We start from the raw sequence: 20,051 nt of genomic DNA on the forward strand, positions 1-20,051 counted from the left end.
AAGTTGTTTTACTGTGAAATCTTTGCCAGTCTCAGCTGAGGATGATGACAATCAGTGAAAGTACCTCTAATAATAATAATAATAATAATAATAATAATATCTACAATACAATAACATTTTCGGATTTAATGTCCCAGTTTGATTCATTTCGATTTAAAATGTCTGTTTAAGCACCGACAGCGATGCTTTTATGAGACTTGCATCTGTACATACATTCATTGGTTTTACGCCCTTTACATTTTCAAACTCTTCTCTAAAAACACAGCTCGACTTTATCCTGGTGGGAGTCCAAATAATATTCACTTAAAATAAAGATTCCATAGTTTCACAAAAAAAACCCCAAAAGATTTAGATCTCAGATATTACTGATATACTTTAAATTTTGAATCAAAATCATGACACCTCTATCATCTAGGAGTTATAATCTAACAACACTAACTCTAACAAGTGTTCTCTCGTAGTCTCACGCGTCATCTTCACAACCTGAGCAGAAGAAACAAATGAAGTATTCAGAACATTTATGAAACGTATTAATATCCATTTCCAAACCAACAAACCCGTTTCATGTAACGTGGCATTGAAACGATTTATGACTGAAGACGAAGCAACTGTGAGGACACAAGTTAAGAGAAGACTGTTAATGACATGAGTCTCACCTCTGTCTTCATTTGTCCTTTGTGTAGGTGGTTGAAGTCAAGTTTTTCATGCTCTCACTTTTTCCTCTCTTAGATTTTGCCTGAGGGCAGAAAACAAACAGAGTTATGATTCATGCATCGTTGTACGATGTAATTCTGGACGGACCTTATTGGTTAACGTACCGTGATGAGCTTCAGCAGCTCCTGTCGAACCTGTTAATAATAACACAGAGTTTTTGCTTTATTAACACAATTATCAGACACTTTTTGGCCTCCGGGCATCAAACTCATGTCACAGGAAGATTTCTGTCAACTGATAAAATAACTAACTTACCTTCACCTCTGCGATACACCCTGTTATCAAAATGAGAAGGCCCTGCAAGACAAGAGTTGGAACAGTGTAACAGATTTCAGGACACTTTGCTTGAAGTAAATACTGTATATCACATATCTGATCATATTCTGTCCTCCATGCATTAGCTTCGTGTGTCCCATGACGACATTTTGTTCCAATGCAGGAAATTATCTGATGTTCACACAGGGTGATTAAAGACCACAGCAAGACAGCGAGGCCGGGGTCATGATTTGGTGTCAAATATGCGTCTTCAACCTCGATGGGCCAAATTTACACTTTAGAAATAAACAGGTGTCTGATATTGTTGAGTTGGTGTATTTCTGTTTACAAGACAGCGACGAAAGCCACATTTACAGTCAGCTGTCGTGGCTGAGTGGGTTAAGTATACTCAGCTTGGGAAATATTATCTGACCGTTCACTTGTTATTCTTCACAAAGTTCACTTATGTTTTCTGTCGCTGTTTGGTGAAGGACAACATGGTCCGGGTTAAAACAGACTCACAACGTTAAGCACGTGTTTCAAGAGGTGGCTTCTCTCATGTGACACTTTTTCGGTCTTTATCCTGAGTCGCTGTTACAGTTTGGTAAAAAGATGAGGACCCAAATGCAGCAAACACACGGGAGGCAGGATTAAGAAACAGAAGGAGAGCTTTAATAACTAAAGCTGAGGATGAACCAAAATCCAAGAAGTGCAAAATGCCTAAATACAGTGTACAAACCAAAAGCAAAGTTCAAACCAGTAATCACAGGAGCTGAGTAGAAACATAAAGCCAGGAACAAAAACCAGAAACATACCACGGACGGACACAGGGGGACACAGGGGGACACTGGAGGTAACAAACAAAGACAAGAGGAGCACAAAGACTAACGAGGGGAGGAGCTGCAGGTGGAGTGAGGCGGGGAAAGGAACGGAAAAACACCGGAAGGAGGGAAACCACACAGAGGGAGGAAATGAAAGTGACACATGACGACACAATTTCAAAATAAAACAGGAATTGAGAGAACAACAAAAACCAGGATCACGATAGTCGCAAAGCTGTGACATTGCAGAAATGTGATTGGTCACTTTCAATGATGGTCCTGGAGCAAAATTAATTATTTAGTTTGAGAATCAACACCAACACAGCGATATCAGCTCAGAGATACACAGTGTTTAACCATGATCCGGTCTGTGAATCCCGCACGCCGATATTGATTTCAACAGGCTGTCCAGGTGTGTTAAAGTGAACGTTTCTTTGTCAATATCGTAAAATCAAGTGTTTCTACTTTCAATTAGATTCATCAGAAGAGCACTTAAGCTCACTTCTTTCTAACTTCTCACCACTAAACATTGTCCATTTTCAAACACTTTCAAATTACCTGGAAGGAGTTGAGGATGGTGAAGCTGTAGATCGCAACTTTATGCATGACAGTGGTTGGATCCATAATGAGCATAGCGAAGCCGATAATCCATGTTACTCCAAAGACGGGCGTTAGGAAAACCACCACTTTAAGGATGCTTTTGGCTGTTTCCTTGTCGTCTGCCTTGCTGCCGTCAGGGACGGAGGACTTTGTCAGAGTAAGAATGACGACTACCATGGAAAAGAGATTGGTCAGGATGACGGTTCCCACGGGGAGGATGAAAGCGTGCATGGAGCCTTTCAAGAGGCTTTCGTAGCGAAGCCAGCATGTTTTTGGATCAAAGTACTCCGTCTCGGTGTATTTGCAATACACATAGCTCGATCCCACGATGAGGACTGGGCAAACATAGCCTACGATGCTGGAGAGGAACATGAAGACTCTTTTCCTCAGCGGGCTGAAGACGAAGATGAGCTGGTGGACGAGCATGACGCTCATGCACAGCATCCAGCTGAACATGGCTAAGAAAAACAGGTGTTTGCATACAGTCAAAACCAGGCACGTGGTGTCGCTGAGAGCCTCCGGAGAAGTGGAAGCCAAAAAACAGCAGTCGGCGAGCAAGAGGAAGACGGCGATGTTCACCAGGGCCGTGTGACGGAAATGTGACAGGTTGCTCTTGACCACAGCTGACCACACTATAGACTCAATGACGAGGAAGATCAGCAAGGAGCAGACCGACACACCCAGGCCCACAAGAGTAATCATATCTAAGACATCATTAGGGACATCATTCTTGGAAAAGAGGACAGCGAATGAAGTCAGGTGGTTGCACTCGCAGACCGTGTCATTATCATCAGTAGTTGTGACTTTGCATCCTTCGTCTGACCACTGATCTTCTGTGGTGTTCCAGAAGACACAGGAGGGTTTATTGTGACTAAGCTGCTCCGTGGGGAAGCCGAGTCTAATTAACGTCGAATCGCTGCTGTTCTCTCGTGTGACTGATATCACGAGGCTGGAAGGATCTGTGTGGCCGAAGTTGTTTTTCAACTTATTTGTTAGATTTTTCAAAGCAACAGTTTTCATTACTCCGCCGGTCATGTTAAGTTTCACGTCGCTGCCAAACACGGACACATTGCACTCGCTACTGGAACAGACTTTGAAGTCTAACTTTGCTTTTGGAAATCCTGTGCTCCATTTGCTACTGTTGATCCTGATGTTCTTCACCAGACCCTCCACAGACTTAAGGTAATCTGATGACATGTTCTGAACAGTAGACGTGTTGACACCCTCCCAGCTCTTGTTCAACATATTGCTTGCTGCGTCAGCAAAATTCTGAAACAGAAGAGTAAAAAAACCCAAACATTTAATTTATTTCATTAATGGATCAGTTCAAATAAAAATCGGGAAAATCTCCTTTGCAACGCTACGTCAGCAGCAATTAACATTAATGTTGCCAATTAACATTAACTGAACTTAGTGAGTCACCTGAAAAATAAACCTCACCTCTCTTTCACCACGCAACTGTTTCTGTAGTTTCAACAAATCCTTGTTTGTCTTGATCGGGTCGGTATTTTATTTATTTGTAACGTGAACAAAATTCTGTATTGAGGTCACTTGAAAAACCATTTTCATGACAACTGAGCAAAAAGGCCTTGAGTTTAAAAGCTTTGGAGAAACACTAGGAGCCTATGCGGGAACTTTCTTTTTCAAACTGCTGTTTCCGAGGTCAAGCATCAACCTTTAAGTTCAAAACTCCACATTTATCACAGTAAAGGAAATGATGATAAACAGGGTCTTACGGGAATGACATCCTCCTGCAAGACAACATTTTCTGATGCCTGAGCCATCACGCCCAGAACGTCGATGGTTGCGCTTATTTCGGCAATCGATTCACCTGCATCAGAATCATGTAAAGAGTTGTTCTTGAGCCCTTCAAATATTGTCTCCGCCACCTTCTGGGTCGCCCCGAGTCCCTTCCGGAAGTTCTAGACACAAAGAAAACATTATCCACATGTAAACAAAAGCACACAGATCACTTCCCCACGCAAACAAAGTCAAATTAAAGAAAAACAACCAATAGATAAAACATAAAACCTAATACCCTGTCTGAAAAGTCAGACTCAGTGCGAAGTCAGAGGAAAATGGGTGTGTGAATATCGACAAGTAAGTGGAGTTACTGATAACATTAAGTCTTTCTATCAAACAGTAGCTTTGTAATTAACATTAGCAGGCTAGCTGTCTAGCATGGTACCAAATAGTAACAATGTCAGATGGTCTCAGAGCTGTGAGGTGACAGTGAAGAGACATAATGAGGTGACAGTGAAGAGACATAATGAGGTGACAGTGAAGAGACATAATGAGGTGACTGGTCCTCTTTTGTACATTCAACGCACCGATCTGCAGGGAGAACATTATAAAGCCAAATTAGAGTGACTTTGCAGAGTGACAATGGAGATCGATCCTTTTCTTTTGTCAATGTTTAGGGCCACTAGTGTTGTAAATAAGTATTTTATGATTAATAAGTCAGATAGAATCTCCTAATTCCTCCTGATCCGGGGAAACCCAGGTCAAGAGCTGTAATGCACACTCACATCTGCGGCATTTACAACTTCGTTCAGCTGTTCGTTGATGCAGGAGTGGTACACCGACTGCCAGGCGCCGCCATCACAAGTGCGTGAGTTATAGCCAACCCGGCCCTCCGGACATGTTCTATTAATCACTGTGTCTCCAGCTGGGGTTTTTGGCCAAATATATCCATCAACCACATCCTCAGGACAAGATCTTTCCCCCGCTTGTAGACAAAATATAGGGAATCATCAGTGAATGCATGAGACAAGGCAAATAAATGCATTTATAAACAAAGTCACATATTATATTAATGTATTATGCCATAAACAGTTGGAAATAAGGCAGGTTGAACTGAATGAAAGAAGCTGCGACTGACAAGAATCAGTTACCATAAATAACTGGGACATCCACGCTTGCACTTTTTTCTTGTCCCTTCGTGTTTTTAAAGGAGACAGTAATCGTTTGTGCTTTGGCGGTTTTCACGCAGCTGATCGGAGCATTGAACATATAGATCAGATTATCTCCTTCAGCTGTAAAAGAAAACATGTAGTGTAAGGGTAAGGTTCGTGAACTTGAACATGAATTTTGTAATAATATTGTGAATTGAAATTTGCCTTGATTTTAAATTATACGTTGTAGCTAAAAGAAAGAAGTAACGAGGACAGATGGAAGTGAGAGACACTGTCGGTTTTTCTTACGTTTGTTAGTTAGATCAGGATCCTGCCGTACGCCCATGTAGCTCCACCAAACCTCAAAGCTCTCAGAGCTGTTTAAGATGGTGGCAGTGACACGAACCGTAACAGGTCCCTGCGAACAGTCTGCAGTAAGAGGGTCGATCTTCAGGGTGATCGTATCAGGGAGGAGTGCCACACTCAAACTTGCCTTGGCTTTGTGTGTGACCGAGCCACGAGTGAATCCACACTCGTATGTGCCTGTAGGGAACATGTAGGTAAGTTCACTTTACAGCTGCATCTAGTAACTCTTGTAGCTCAGATCAGAAGTGTCACCATCAGAGCCGTCTTGGTATTAAACACACTCAAACTGAAGTTTTAATTTTCCTCACTTTTTGGGCACCGTCATCTTCTGTGGTTGTGACACGGATAGGCACTGGTGGAAGAAATACTAAAATCCTTTGCTCAAGTACTTAAGTACCAATATAAGAATCTTAAACTACTACATTACAAGTACAAGTCCTGCATTCAAATGCCCATTTAAATAAAAGGACAGTATTATCAGCAATGTGGTCTTAAAGTCACATAGTAAAAGTTGTCATTCAGCAGACAAGCTTCCACCTGTGACTGACATATTATCATATATGACATTATCAGAGATATTCATTACTTTATATACAAACCTGAGGGGCCACATGATAAAAGGATTGTGATGAAAGAAGGAGAAGAAAAGAAACTGAACAAAGTTCTGCCCGGGGGTTCATTTCCTGCAACTTCAGTAAAACACAGTAAAACAGTAAAACACAGCAGGTGTTTGAAAGAACAAACAGGACGAGAGAAACTAAAGAGGTTCAGTTAGAAGCTGCAGACGTACTGAGAGCTGAACACTCTGACTTTTAAAAACCTCTTTCTCTCAGGTTTCCTGCACAGACGTGAGTTCAGTAACGAGTTCAGGGGAGACGGGAGCTTGTTACGGGCTGGCTGCAGTCACAAGACGTCACCGTGGCCAGAAACAAACAACAACAAGAGCAATGCTGCAAAAAGTAATGCAACCGAGACCAGCAGAACCCTGTTATGGGCCGGGTTGATAGCAGTTTTTGGACTTGCATGAAAGTTGCAGTGCAGATTGTGGAGTCAGTGTCACACTTGGCCCAGGCAACATGCACAGCAGCCCTGCTCCACAGCGCACCACAAACACCGCCAGGGCGTGAAAAAGTGGACGCAATAGACTAAATGTTCAGCAGCATTTGCGAGAGGGCAGTTAGGACAAATCATTGCTGATCATAGTGTTTATGTTTCATTGCTACTCGGGGTGTAAATCACAAGTTTCATCACGATACAATATTATATAAAGGAATATATTATAGTAGGAATTCTGTCATATTAACAGCAAAGTTGGCTGTCAAATTAGTCTGAAGTCAACTCTGGTTGTAATATTTCATAATATGTGAGAGGTTTGCCAGCACTCTTTATTTTGAAAGTCTGACAGGATGTTGCATATTTATTATTACTAACTTGACTGCAGAGCCATTTATGTGCAAAACTGTTGCGAGGTAGAGGGTCAAGGTAAGAGCCTCTGAGGAGTGAGAACGTGCTGTCTTTAACAATGGATTGTGTTTTATATGCTCATTCAAACTGTTTTATGTAAATTGCTGTAATTAAATGCAGTGGAGAGGAAAAGTGCAAAAAAGTGGAGTAGAGAAACAACCAACAGTAACTAATGTGCAGAGTCACATGGTAAAGGATGAAGTACTCAATTTGCAGCTGGGATGAACAATCAAATGATATTCCCAACTTTTTTGTGTGTTTGCACAGAGATATATAGCAGTGAGATTCCCGGCACCGCAATTGTCGGTCAGAACCCAAACCTTACGAACAGTACTGTACACCTGAGGGGACCACTATCACGGCAGAAATACAAGTAGAAGTGTAATTTATTCTTTATGATAATTAATTAATTAATTAGAAATTTGACCAATTAATTACACAAGTCAAAACAAACAAGGAGGATATTTTGGAAATATGACTTCATCTCAGTTTGACTTAATTGAAGTAAGACCTTTTGAACTTGCCTGACCAGATTTCTGTCACTTTGTTGAGTATGACTCTGATGCAGGACGGGTATTCGTCTGTGGCACAGTCGCGGATCAGTTCTACAACACTGCCGGTGTTGAGCTCAAAGCGCTGATACGGGTTGCTCATGCTCCAGCCAGCGCTGTCCGTCGCCTCCTCAAATGTGCAGTTCAGTACTGGACTGGACTCATAGCACACCGTTGTCTCAGGGGACTCTATGGTGACCATTCCTGTGTGAAGAAGGAAATACATTTGGTTTGGTATAGAGGAATAGCCCTTCAGTGCCTCGTGAGCCCCTGTGGTCATCATGACACAAACTCAAGCATACAGTGGATGATTAAATATGATTTTGGTGTTTGGAGACGACTTTGATGACAATTTATCTTAAAAACTTGAAAATGGTGGAATTCTCAATCCTTGCTGTGGATATTCATGGCTGCCAGAGAATGAAATCATTTCTTTTTTTCTTTTTTTTACCAAAGCCTGACCTATCCCATAGCTCCACAAGTATGAAGATGAACTGTTTGGGCCGTACAAATGTTCAAAGAACGTATCTCCTAATTTACCATGTACTGGTTCAGGTCAGTTGGTTCTGGACCGTCAGAGAGTCTGTTCAGCCAACACTTCATATCTCACTGGGAGTGTCCCAGGAGCAACATCAGCATCACGCCTGCCCGATGTTGTTAAGCTGCTCAGATTGTGTTTATTTCGTCATTTTTCCTCTGGTTTCTGTGCTTCTACTGTGGCTGAGTGGACAACATAGTATAATTGTTTTGTTATTTATCTATGCGACTATTTCTGACTTTGTTGTGCTGGTGATCCCAGATCTGCCCAGTGTGTTTTATTTTGAAAACTGGCCGGATGCACTGCGCCGTTCCACTGCTGACACAGCTGGTGGAAACACAAGCATTGTCTTGAATGGCTGCGATCAGATCGGAAACCATATCGTGATAATGTTGCATAACCAGGGCTGCAGACTAACTTCCTTTTTTCATTTAGGTGCACTCGCACATAATTTAGGTGCACCCACTTTCTTTGTTTCTGTCTGTCTGTCTTCTTGTTATTTCTGATATTCAAGAGCAACACTGATTGATTCCTGAATTTTGGAAAACCAAAAATAATGAGTCCCACTGCTGATGCATCAGGGTTCAGCACGTAATGGTCTATTGAGCGCATGAACTACAACAATTAAGAAGTCATCGTGATCTTAATGAATGACAATAAAGACAAATAAGAAAACGACAGTAAACTTTTATACCGACCTCCAGTGTCGACCTCAAGTACAGCACTAAGACTTGTCTGCAGTTCATCCACTACTTCTTGGAGTCGAGAAGTGTTCAATCTGACGCTGACTGCTGCCTCAAACTCAGCAATTTTGTTGTCTTCCCTTCAAGATTTGGAAAGGATCAATGAAAGATGATTGGTTAGTGACACAGAAAGTAAATGTTTGTATTTGTGAGTAAACCAATATAAGATTTGCAGCTGGAATGCTGCCTAACCTTAACTTCCTGATCACTGTTTAAATGTATCAAATGTCAAATTATTCTAGTTCACTTGTTTGAGGAATAAGTAGTTATATATGTGACAATAATACTAATAAAAATACTTTTTATTATATAGTATAGAAGCCCCGAGGGGCAAGTGGCAAATTTCAAGAAATTAAATTCAAGAGAAAAGTGAGGAAGTGTTTGTTTTTCTAATACTCATTTTGACCATGACCACTTTTTTATAAATATATTTTTTTTAAAAAGAAATGACACATCAAATGAATAAATCCCATTCTTTGCAAAGTACAATACCTCTGAGCGGTTAAATTCAGCCCCTCAAAGCCATTCAGTTTTCCGAAGGCAGATACAAGCTTTGAAAAAAAAGAGGATTAAATCATTTACATTCTATTTATAACATCTTTCAGAATTTATGCATTTGTGACGAGAGTGAGATGTACCTGAGCAGTTTTTGTAGAATCCCAGGTGAGTCCATTTAATGTAATTGTCCCATTGATATCGACTGTGTTGATTGCAAACATTACTATTAGTTTCAGTTCTGATATCAACAAGCATATACAGTATCTGTACTGTAAGTCCATATGGAGAGAAAAATGAGGTAGGCAAACACAATCTAACAGCACAGTAGTGTGAAGGAGCATTTTCAGACAAGAGTGACACTTATTTCATTCTGTCATACTAATTCGCAAAATACAATTAATCATCAAAGAAGAAGACGGGTACAAATACTACAACAATGTGTTGTGCATCAGGGCTGTTACCTTTGATTTTGGCAACACAGAGTGGTATGATCAGGGACACATTGCTTTTGCAAGGGGTTTCACGGCAACAGCCGTGAAGGTAGCACACTTCGTTGCTCCAAATGTATCCGTCCGAGCAGTTGCAAGTGGTTTCATCTCCAACAATTAGGCAGTCTAGAGGGATAAGCACAACTTTCAAATCCCTGAAAACTTGTTTCAATCCTACACAGAGAGACCTTTATGTTAAATAATAAGAAACACACGTCTAGTTCAAGGAAAAGTCCCACTCTGAAATCTTGTGAGAGGAGAGTTGTTGCAGGAAAACGACAGTAGGAAGAGTAGGAGAGAGGAGTTGGGAGTTTCCAGCAAGAATGTATTTCCAAACTCAAGGCTGAGTGATAATCTGAGGCAACAGCAGTAACAGCCTCCCTGGCCAGATTTCAGAGCGAGACTTCTCCTTGAAGAGCAAGACTTATATTTCTGTTTACAAAAAGATCTCAGTATTTAACAAAAAGACGTCTCTCGATATGAATCGTTACATTAATGTTGTCAGACACTTATAACAACTAACGTATCCTGTCAGTGGCAAAGACAAACATGGTCAGAGTTGTCCTAAAGGATGACACTGCTTCAACGTAATTGACGTGTCTGCGATGGCTGCTGGACTGATTCAAAAACTTTTGGTGTAGTATGAATCATTATATAATCAAGACCCAAGTTTAGATACACCGGAACCCCCCTTTAAGTATTTCTCTATAACATTAAATGCAATGACTCAATATTCAACAAAGTTACGTTTCATTTCATGGAAAAGAGAGACATCATTTTATTGGCTTCATGATGTGTAGGAGTGGTTTGATCATACTTAATATACAGCTACCCAACAAAATGAGCAATCAACCCGACAACTTCCACACTAAGTTTCCAACAGGAGGGAGTCACCAAACAAGAAACTTACGACACCTGCTATCAGTCGATGTTGTAAGAAGGTCACATCGTGGGAAGCTCCGCCCTGTTCGGTCACTTTGGTGCCATTCATCATATTCAAAGTTGTCAGGACAGTCTGAGCTTCCAGTGTGACATTACTCTCCACCATCAGCTCGGCAATGAAGACACCGTCTACAACATTAGATATCGTTTCAATGTGTTATCGTTTATGTTTAGCAACAGTTGATGCATGACAGCATTTAATTCTGGGATCACATGATTTCATGGTTAAAATATAAACTAGTAAGTGTTGCAAACTAGGAATGATTCTCAAAAATTAAAATCCAACAAACACTGAGTAGAAATGAATACTTTGCGAGAAAATGAAAAGCTGGAGCAGGGCGGAAACATAGGCAGGAGACAAAGTTATGCACATAGTAAAAGGGCAACTTAACAACTAGTAACCGAATACAGCTGAAAAGTAAGTAAGAGAAATAAGAAAAACTTACAGTGACATACAGTCATGCCATAAACTGGTATAGCAAAATTGATCTGCATGCCTTTGCCAAATATTTAGCTTTAGAAGCTTGGCAATGTAGTGACTTGACTCCTCCCTGTTCTGTAGCTTTAGCTAAGCGTTAACCTGTATGTAGGATGTTCTGTTTACTACCCCCGGCACTTGTTCGGAGAAGCTCTTAAAGCTTGTTAGCTTGCTTGCTAATGGAATAATAAGTTCAGAGTTAATTTAAAATATGTAATTGTACCATTAACTCCGGTCTCAAAACTGTCTGCAAACCAATACTATGTTGTTTTTATTCCAACAGAGGAGGTTAAATAAAACTAACAGGCCATGATAGCATCCTCCATTTTTTACTTCAACACTGTCAAACAGCCTGCTGTTGGTCAACACTGTAAATTTGTGGGTCACCACAAATGAACTCAATGCAAAGATTTTGCGCAGCCACTTGAGCAAATCCACGGTTCAATTTGAATGAAAGGAATTCCCTGCAAATTTTTCCATTTCAAATGCTAGTTAGACCTTTAATAATGTTTACTGAAGTTTTTTTTAATGAAGTCTCCAATATGACTATGGAGACAAACAACTCACCTGTTGCAAAGACCTGCAATGGCAAGAAAAGGTAAACAGCAGAATTAGTTTTTCTGTCATGGGTGTAATTCAGTCTTATGTTAAATTTTTGTTTTTCCATTTTTAGCAGACCAAGTGATCATGAATATACATATAAAATTGAATTATTTTTTTTTTTTGTCAGTGAATTAAACCGTAAATATACAGTAAATGTAACAGTTCCGTGCATTAAAATCAAATATTAGATTATACAAATAAAATTAAAGTTGAAGTTAAAACATGAAACCCCTTGATTATATACAAAAGTAAACAACACAGATTGAGACGCTTCATTACCTGATGGCAGATAAACACAGCTCCTATCAGGAAAATAATCGCCCTGGAACACATTGTTACTCTGATGGAAGAAAACATGGAAGATAAACTACTGACACAATTAAGGAACAAGGAGACTGAACAAAATAACATGCTCACAAATGCACATACATACATACATACATGCACTTATAAACACTCAATTCTTTTAAACTCATTAAAACATGTCAGGACTTGTTATGTTATATAATGTTCTCACATATGCAGATGATATCCTACTCTCCAGATAAAATTGGCAGCATTTAAAATTAACACTATTCCAGTGTCGCGAGTTTGGTCTTAATAATGAAAGAGCGACCTCCTGACTTTTTCTCAGTTGCCTTCATCAGTCAAGTTTTACACTTTTACTTATAGTATTTCATGTTGGCAACTTTATTAGCTCTACCTTTAGGTGGAAATGGCAACATAGGAACTGCACTTTTGCTCACTCAGGGACAGCACAACAGGCAGTAAACACAACATTGACTTATCACCTCACCATAGTTAATATGGTTAGCATGCTAGCATACAGTTGCCCATCAAAGATCCAGGAGACGTGGAGATACATTTGCATCCAACTGGACTAATTTTTCTGGCCACCAAACAAAGTTAGGTTCAACATTCACTCCCCTTCTAGCTCCGATTTTCCAAACCCTGAGGAAAATATCTGTCTCTTTAGCTGCTAAATGCTCCACTGTGTTAATTACCTTGATGCTACTACTGTTTGATACTTGGTACTTGGTGTGCAGTGGGTTTATCAGAGCTTTTTCACTAAAAACAACGGTCTGCTGCTGCTGGATATGGAATTGACGAGAGTGGCGAGGGTTGATCAGAATAGTTAAGATGCCATAAAACCAAAAACAAAGAGCTGAAAGACACTAAACTGTGCTGAGGATAATTCTCTACGTGTTCGTAATGAGCGGCACCTTTCACAATACACATAGTAATTTTTTTCATTGTTAGTATACAAACATTGATTATAGCAGCTTTAAACCTCAATTCTAGTCTCAATAATGACCCTTTAGAAACCTGCTGATGGTGTCACTGATGCTGTCTCCATGTTTTAATACTTGTGTACTTTTCACTTATAATGTGTGAATACACTTGTGACTGACATGGGGGAAAAAAACATGTACAATCAAAGCTGTAAAAATCAAATATAGCTCCAATGTGCTAACTATACAAACCATGCAATGCAAGCCGTTCCTCTCTGTTAAACAGTATTTCATTTGAAATAATCTTACTGTCACTGAGTTTTATTTGACTTGTGTGTTAGCATCAACCAACTTTATTTGACTATGAGTCGGACAGTTGCGCTGGGTACAACATAACATGTTTATTTTTAAGTTTCCATAGGACTCTTATCAGCAGCTATCTGTTTTGCCTTCCAAAGTAAGGTACACCTGTATTTTAGCTTTTCAAACTTATTTGCATCACTTTGAATTTGGGCCATGAACAAGCACCACGTGTTAGTACTTCTCATTTCTCGTAACGTTGCACTGTTCAGTCCTGCCCACATGAATGACAGTAGTTGCCCAGTATGGTCAAAGACTGGTGGATGTGGTTAAGTTCATGCCCGCCTCATTTTCTTGTGGATTTAGGACGTGGCTTTCTTTCAGCTAGTGTTAGACTGTCAATACAAAACACTGGACTAACTGCACAGAGAGTGTCTTTAACTATCTACGCATGGAAAGTTGCCCGTTCGTGCACAAAAATGCAGAAGTTCATAATCACACATGGAGATAATGTGTCATTATTAGATCCTTGCCTGCTGATATGAGCGTACATACAGTTACCACACATACACACAAATGCATACATTAGCAGGAAAACCTGTTTGATAGCCATATCATGGTAAACATAAAAAACTTATGATATTTCTTTTTGCAGTTACAGTTTTGTTGAGATCGTCCAAGGTGAGGTTCTTATTTAAAATTACACATTCAGCACAGTTTACATAAAAAACTGAAATTATTAAGCTTCACAAACGTAGGAAAAAAAGTAGAATAGAAGTACTCTGGTGTTTAAATCTGGAGACCGTTTATCATCTGATACAGTATGTCAGTGTTTTATAATAGATACAGCAGATATGCTCCCATTCATTATGGGTTTTTAAGATAAGATAACATCAGATGTTCCTTTATTGATCCTCCTTGGGAGAAATTCGCAGGTAACACAGCAATACAGAGTGAAATAAGTGGCAGCACAAGAGTAATAGAGACAATAATGAAGAGATATTGGAAGAATAAAATAACAATTTGGATAAAAAATCTAATAAAAACTATTAGAATAAAGAGAAACATACTATATACAGTAACTGTACACATAACTTGTGTTATATATAATAAATGTGCCTGTGCAATGTGCAGGGTTCCTGAGATAAGCTGTTTTTACACTCTGTAAAAATGTGTTTCCCCAGTTAAAGCCAGAGTAAATTACTCATTCACCTGAGTCACTAATCCATGTAACTAGAGAAATCTCAATGCAGTCCACTTTGATCTTGTCATAAAATAACGTATCTGCTCTCATTTCCTGTTAACGACGCTACACTTGGATCGAGTGGTCTGAATGCATTTTTACAATGAATGTTGAAACCATCTTTGGACTGAAGGATGAGAGTTTCTACTGCGCCGGCAGGGACAGCTCTCAGATTAAGACGACACAGTCAGTTTAGACTGAAGAGGATATATTGTGGAAAAACATTGAACATCAACTCAGACAGATATTTTAATAAATGTGCTTTTAAGATGATATTAACATCTTAATATTATGGATTCTACAGTCTGTACAGATAAGTGCTACGTAGTCAATTCGAGCCTTTGTGGTGATCTCATCTGTCACAAAAAGAAAAATACATTAATAAAAAAGCTCTTACCTCATCTTTACACTCAGCATCGTAAAGAAAGCATAACCCGTCAAACTTTGGTGCAATTAGCATACAGATATCAGACTGTACTCCATATCTATCAGGTACACATCAGGATTAGAGTCATAGCGAGTGAGTGCCTCTGCCTAAGTTAGGCTGGGCAGGGTGTGTGTAGAGGGTGGTGTGTGTGTGTGTGTGTGTGTGTGTGTGTGTATGAAAGACAATTTGAATGGACAGCATGTCTCTATTTGGATGGAGTTGTTGGCATACACACAGAGCCACAGATATTTGTCTACCAAATCAAGCCATTCTCCTTCAGGAGGTCAGCCTGCAGCAGCCGGACGGTCTGTGCTCTCTTTACAGCAGCTGTCCTCACAGAACCTGCGCTTAAAGTCACCGAGTTACACAAAGCTGCTCACGTCATGGCTCTTTCAACTAAAGACTTATAGATCTCATAATAAGAATGATCACTTGAATGATGTCCCGTCACCAACGAATCACCACAGAGACAGATGACACTGACACTGCTGTAGTTACTTTACACATCAAGATTAAAAAAAAAACTGTCATGAACATGAAATATAAGGCATAAATACAATTAAAACACCCAGCAGTGAATAAAATCAGTAAGATAAGCTCTGCATTATTAAAATGCTGACACGTTAATTCATCAACAACTAGAATGAAACTCAGAGTGCATATCTCCGCCAGGGCCCCCTTTAATTCAGTCAAGCCCAATATCGAACATGTTAAACCACCTATAACTGCTTCACTGGTCCAGAGAAAGGAGAATCAGTCAATCAATCTTTATTTGTACTGCGCCAATTCACAACGATAGTCATCTCATGACACTTTCCAAACTGAGCAGGTCTAAACCAAACTCCTTGATTATTTAATTTATTTACAGAGACCCAACATTTCCTCCATGAGTGAGGAAGAAACCTGGAGCAGAGCAGAATATCATGATGTACACCTGTCAGTCAATCTTCAACTGAAAGCACAGAGCTCAGATTTCATGTGCAGCCTCACTGATACTGTACAACAGCACAAGTGTATAACTTTTATAGCCAACACAGGTGATGTCATTGTCTCCTCGAAGTAAAAGATCCAAATACTTCTTTCAACACAGCTTATTAAAGAACATAACGACAGTCGTAACGCTCAAGCCTGAAAAGCAGTAGTCCATGGACTAGTGGGTGATGTCACGCTGGGTTTACACCGAGGACGTTACATTAACACCTGGACACAGCCATGGAGACGGAGCCCCAGTCCTTCCTATGAAAGCTGCTCAAAAGGCGCATGAAGCCAAAAAAGCTCGACTTCCCGGCGATAACAATATGTGGATCTTCCGTGTTGTGCGGCCCACAGAGCGTGAGCACGACAGACTTCCACCGACCGAGCCGGCCAACGTCCAGTTTAGCGCCCAGCAAACCTGAGTGGGGATAAAATAATTTGGTCGTGTGGCTGTTCTAGACTTTCCAAATTTCATTGGACCGAATGGCTCCAGTTATGATCGTGACTCGAGTTATTTGTGACTCAAAAGATCTAACAACCACTTTGGAGACTTTCTTTAACAATGTTAGCTTATTTGGCTGCAGAGCATCATGTGATGATGTAGTTACACAGTTTGGTCACCACGAAAACTGGCTTCAGCCTCTAAGCTCAGTAGCTTAGCACAAACGTGTCAGTGGTTTAACAGGAGTGTTGTGAATATTTTCATTTTCTCCGATTGGGGGGTCACTGCTGTCTCTGTTCTGTCTGTCTGCAGGAATACTACTGGATTTCTGTTTAATTTGCTTTGAACAATAAATTAAAATTGGAAACCAGTTCCTCCTGTGGTCCAAAGCTTTATTTATAATTCTATTCCAGAATAACATGTTAAGTTGTGGATATGAGATTCACCCGTGGATTCAAAGCAATAAACGTTAAAGTTTTTTTTTAGGCAAAAAATATAAACCACTTCTTTTGTTTGGGGAACAAACCCAGCCATTAATCTCCTTTAAACGTCTTCTCTTTGCATTTTCTCATGGCTTCCCTGCTCATTTAAATGTCCCAGCTTCAGTCACGACACACATCAGCTCTTCAAGGTCAGGCAGCTAATTTAAACTGACTGTCAGTGCGTCGAACTCTGGAACAGGCTCCTCTCCTTCTCTGTCAAGAGCAAACAAAGCAATCAAGTGATTCTTGTCTACTTTTTATAATCCGTCCTTTACTTTAGGTGAGCAAACTAACACATGTTGGGTATTTGCATAGCAGCAACAATTATGTAATGACCTTCGCAGACTTCCAGCTCTGCTACAAGAACATAGGCCTGGACTTTATTCTGTTTCTTTTCACTGTAAACTGTCCAATAAATCAAAATGAATGAATATATTTTTTTCTTTTCTTGTCTTAATTTAGTGAGACAGTTTTCTTTTCTAAGTTTATGGATTGAGATTGATGATAATGGTTTAAAACAAATATTTAAACATTAGACATTTTGAAGATTGATACCGCTCACACGTCTGTTAAATAAACTAGGCTTTGGGTTAAATTTTCTATTTTTGTCTTGTCACAACTCTGTGCTCCTACTACACAACAACCTCTGGTTAGGAAAACACAATGGTTTGGTCTAAAATTCCTGCTTTGCCACAGAGACAGCTGAAAATGTACCAAGATCTCCTGAAGTGGTGGTGTCACACTTACAAATGTTGAAACGCCATGCACCCTCAAAAAACACTCACTGGTTTCATACTTAAAATGCCTAAATGCAGACTGAACTGCGGTCGCTGGCTTGGCAGCCTTGTCAGCTGTAATTTCGCAACCATCCCATCCACCTGCTGATGTCAAAGTCAGGTGATAAACATGTAGTTCTGTAGAAATGTCAGTGTGGTACAGCCTGTGACACATTCCTGTGGATGTCTCTGTGCAGGGCATTTCTCAAACAATGCCTTTGTGTCAGATTACCAGGCCACATGGAGACAGACTGTGAGTCATATGAATCCTCTCAGTCAACATGTGGCCACATTAATGCAAGTGGAAATAATGACTGTTGACCCACTATCGCGGTATCAGTGCCACTGTATCAGGCTATGCAAACCACTCAGCAGCCTCAGAGGGGCAAACAACACAAACATCACCACAGGCCGGATGGGACACGCACAGTGAGGGTGTTGTTACTGACCCAGTCCGCTCAAAAGCACTTTGCTTGGAGGGTAATTCAAGGCAAGTTTATTTGTAAAGCACAATTCAGACAAAAGGCAACTCAATGTGCTTTACAGGGGCAAAATTACATTAAAAGACATTAAAAACAAGTAAGACGACATCAAGAAACACAACATCAAGACAAGTGAAGAAATAGGAAAGTAAGCTAAAATAGAAAAAGTTTAAAAGAGACAAGACTAAAGAATAAAAGTCACAGTTTTCTGGGAGTTTGTTTCAGATATGTGGTTCATAATAACTGAACGCTGCTTCTTCATGTTAGTTTTGACTCCAGGGACTGAAAGCAGAACTGAACCTGACGACCTCAGAGGTCTGGATGGTTCAGAAAGTAGCAGCAGATCAGAAACCATTCAGCGCTTTATAAACCAACAGCAGGATGTTGAAATCTGTCCTTTGGCAGACGGGGAGCCGGTGTAGAGATCTGACAACTGGAGGGATGTCATCTACTTTCTTTGTGTGTAGCAAAACAGAATGAACACTAACATGGATATTTTATTCACTGGATAAAGTCAAGTTGCTGTTGAAGCTCCTACACATTTTGACATGCATGTTTATTTTAATATTGATGTTTGTGGGATTTCATTGAAGAGAGTTGAACATTAAAATACTGATACACTGGCAGTAATGAGGCCTCAGTGACTTCAGCCACACCTACAGAACATACTGAGCATTTCCTGTTCAGCTGTACCGCTCTGTGACATTTAAAGTCACTGCACAGTGACACAGGTAGACGCAGGTAGACGCAGGTAGACACACCTTTTGACTATAATGGAAAAGAATGTGGCAGATGAACCGGTTTGTGGAAAGCAGGATCTGACATACAAGTTTGGTTTTTTTTTTACAAATTCTCCACATGTGCAGTTGATGACTACCTCTGTGTGATATGAACTGTAGCCTGTGGCGCCCTGCAAGCAGCAGCTATGACTTTGCTGGTAAATTATATAGGACTTGTTTTACATTCATGTTCTCAGTGCCAGTGATCTTATTTGCTACTTTTCTCTGTTCTTCACTCCCAAACTTTAAAAACTCTGGGCTAAATCTCTTTTTTAAGCGACCGAACAGACAGCACATCTACACACATTTTGAAATCAGTTTTTAATGCTTTTCAAGGCCTTTTGAAGACCTCATCAAAGAAAATGTAATGCCATTTTTTCAAAACAAATGATTGAATGTTTTACATCAATCACAATATTTACATAGATGTCTTTTTTTATATTCATAAATCCCATAAAATGATTAAAACAATCAAAATACAATGAACTGTGCAAACACTGTTCTGCATTAAATGAAATAAATTCCTTCATGTCTTTAACAAAACCTCCACCTGTAGCTTTAGAAAGTTTTAATTACAGTCTAAATAAACACATATTTGTAAAATGATAAAATACAATATTACTGAACGGTTCCTGTGCACATCATTACTGTCAGAGCTGTCGAAGCCTCCTCAGTCTCATGGTGCGTTCAGACCAAACATGAAGAAAGTATTCACCTTGCATTACAGGCACAAATTTGTTCGTGGGATTATACATTTTTATTGCCGCGGCACCCAGCTGGGTGAATTTGTCCCGTCTGGATGACGGCAGCTTCCAGCTCTACCTGAGGCCGACCGGTGTCCAGGTCTCAGCTGCAGAGCGTCCGTCCATCGCCTCAGCTGAGTGGCAGCTTCTTAACAGGTGTGTTAAAATCAATAGTGAGCAGCAAGTAGACGTAGACTAAATTAATCTGTCTTATC

The 20,051-nt window shown here is 40.0% G+C and overlaps 1 protein-coding gene across 1 annotated transcript; it reads right to left on the reverse strand.

Annotated features, from left to right (window-relative positions):
* Positions 1-454: 454 nt before the first annotated feature.
* On the reverse strand, positions 455-15,179 carry adgrf3b (adhesion G protein-coupled receptor F3b). Its single transcript, XM_073493492.1, has 17 exons — positions 15,128-15,179; positions 12,225-12,295; positions 10,848-11,003; positions 9,906-10,058; positions 9,585-9,646; positions 9,439-9,497; positions 8,902-9,026; positions 7,639-7,869; positions 5,594-5,827; positions 5,285-5,425; positions 4,919-5,118; positions 4,127-4,312; positions 2,349-3,659; positions 970-1,011; positions 819-848; positions 657-736; positions 455-483 (listed from the first exon to the last, which is right to left on the reverse strand). Exons 1-16 carry the CDS (start codon positions 15,145-15,147, stop codon positions 665-667), a joined length of 3,093 nt encoding a protein of 1,030 aa, XP_073349593.1. The 5' UTR covers positions 15,148-15,179; the 3' UTR covers positions 455-483; positions 657-664.
* Between the last annotated feature and the right edge of the window lie 4,872 nt (positions 15,180-20,051).

Source organism: Pagrus major, chromosome 22 (assembly GCF_040436345.1).
Source record: "Pagrus major chromosome 22, Pma_NU_1.0".
In the NCBI taxonomy this organism is placed as follows: Eukaryota; Metazoa; Chordata; class Actinopteri; order Spariformes; family Sparidae; genus Pagrus; species Pagrus major.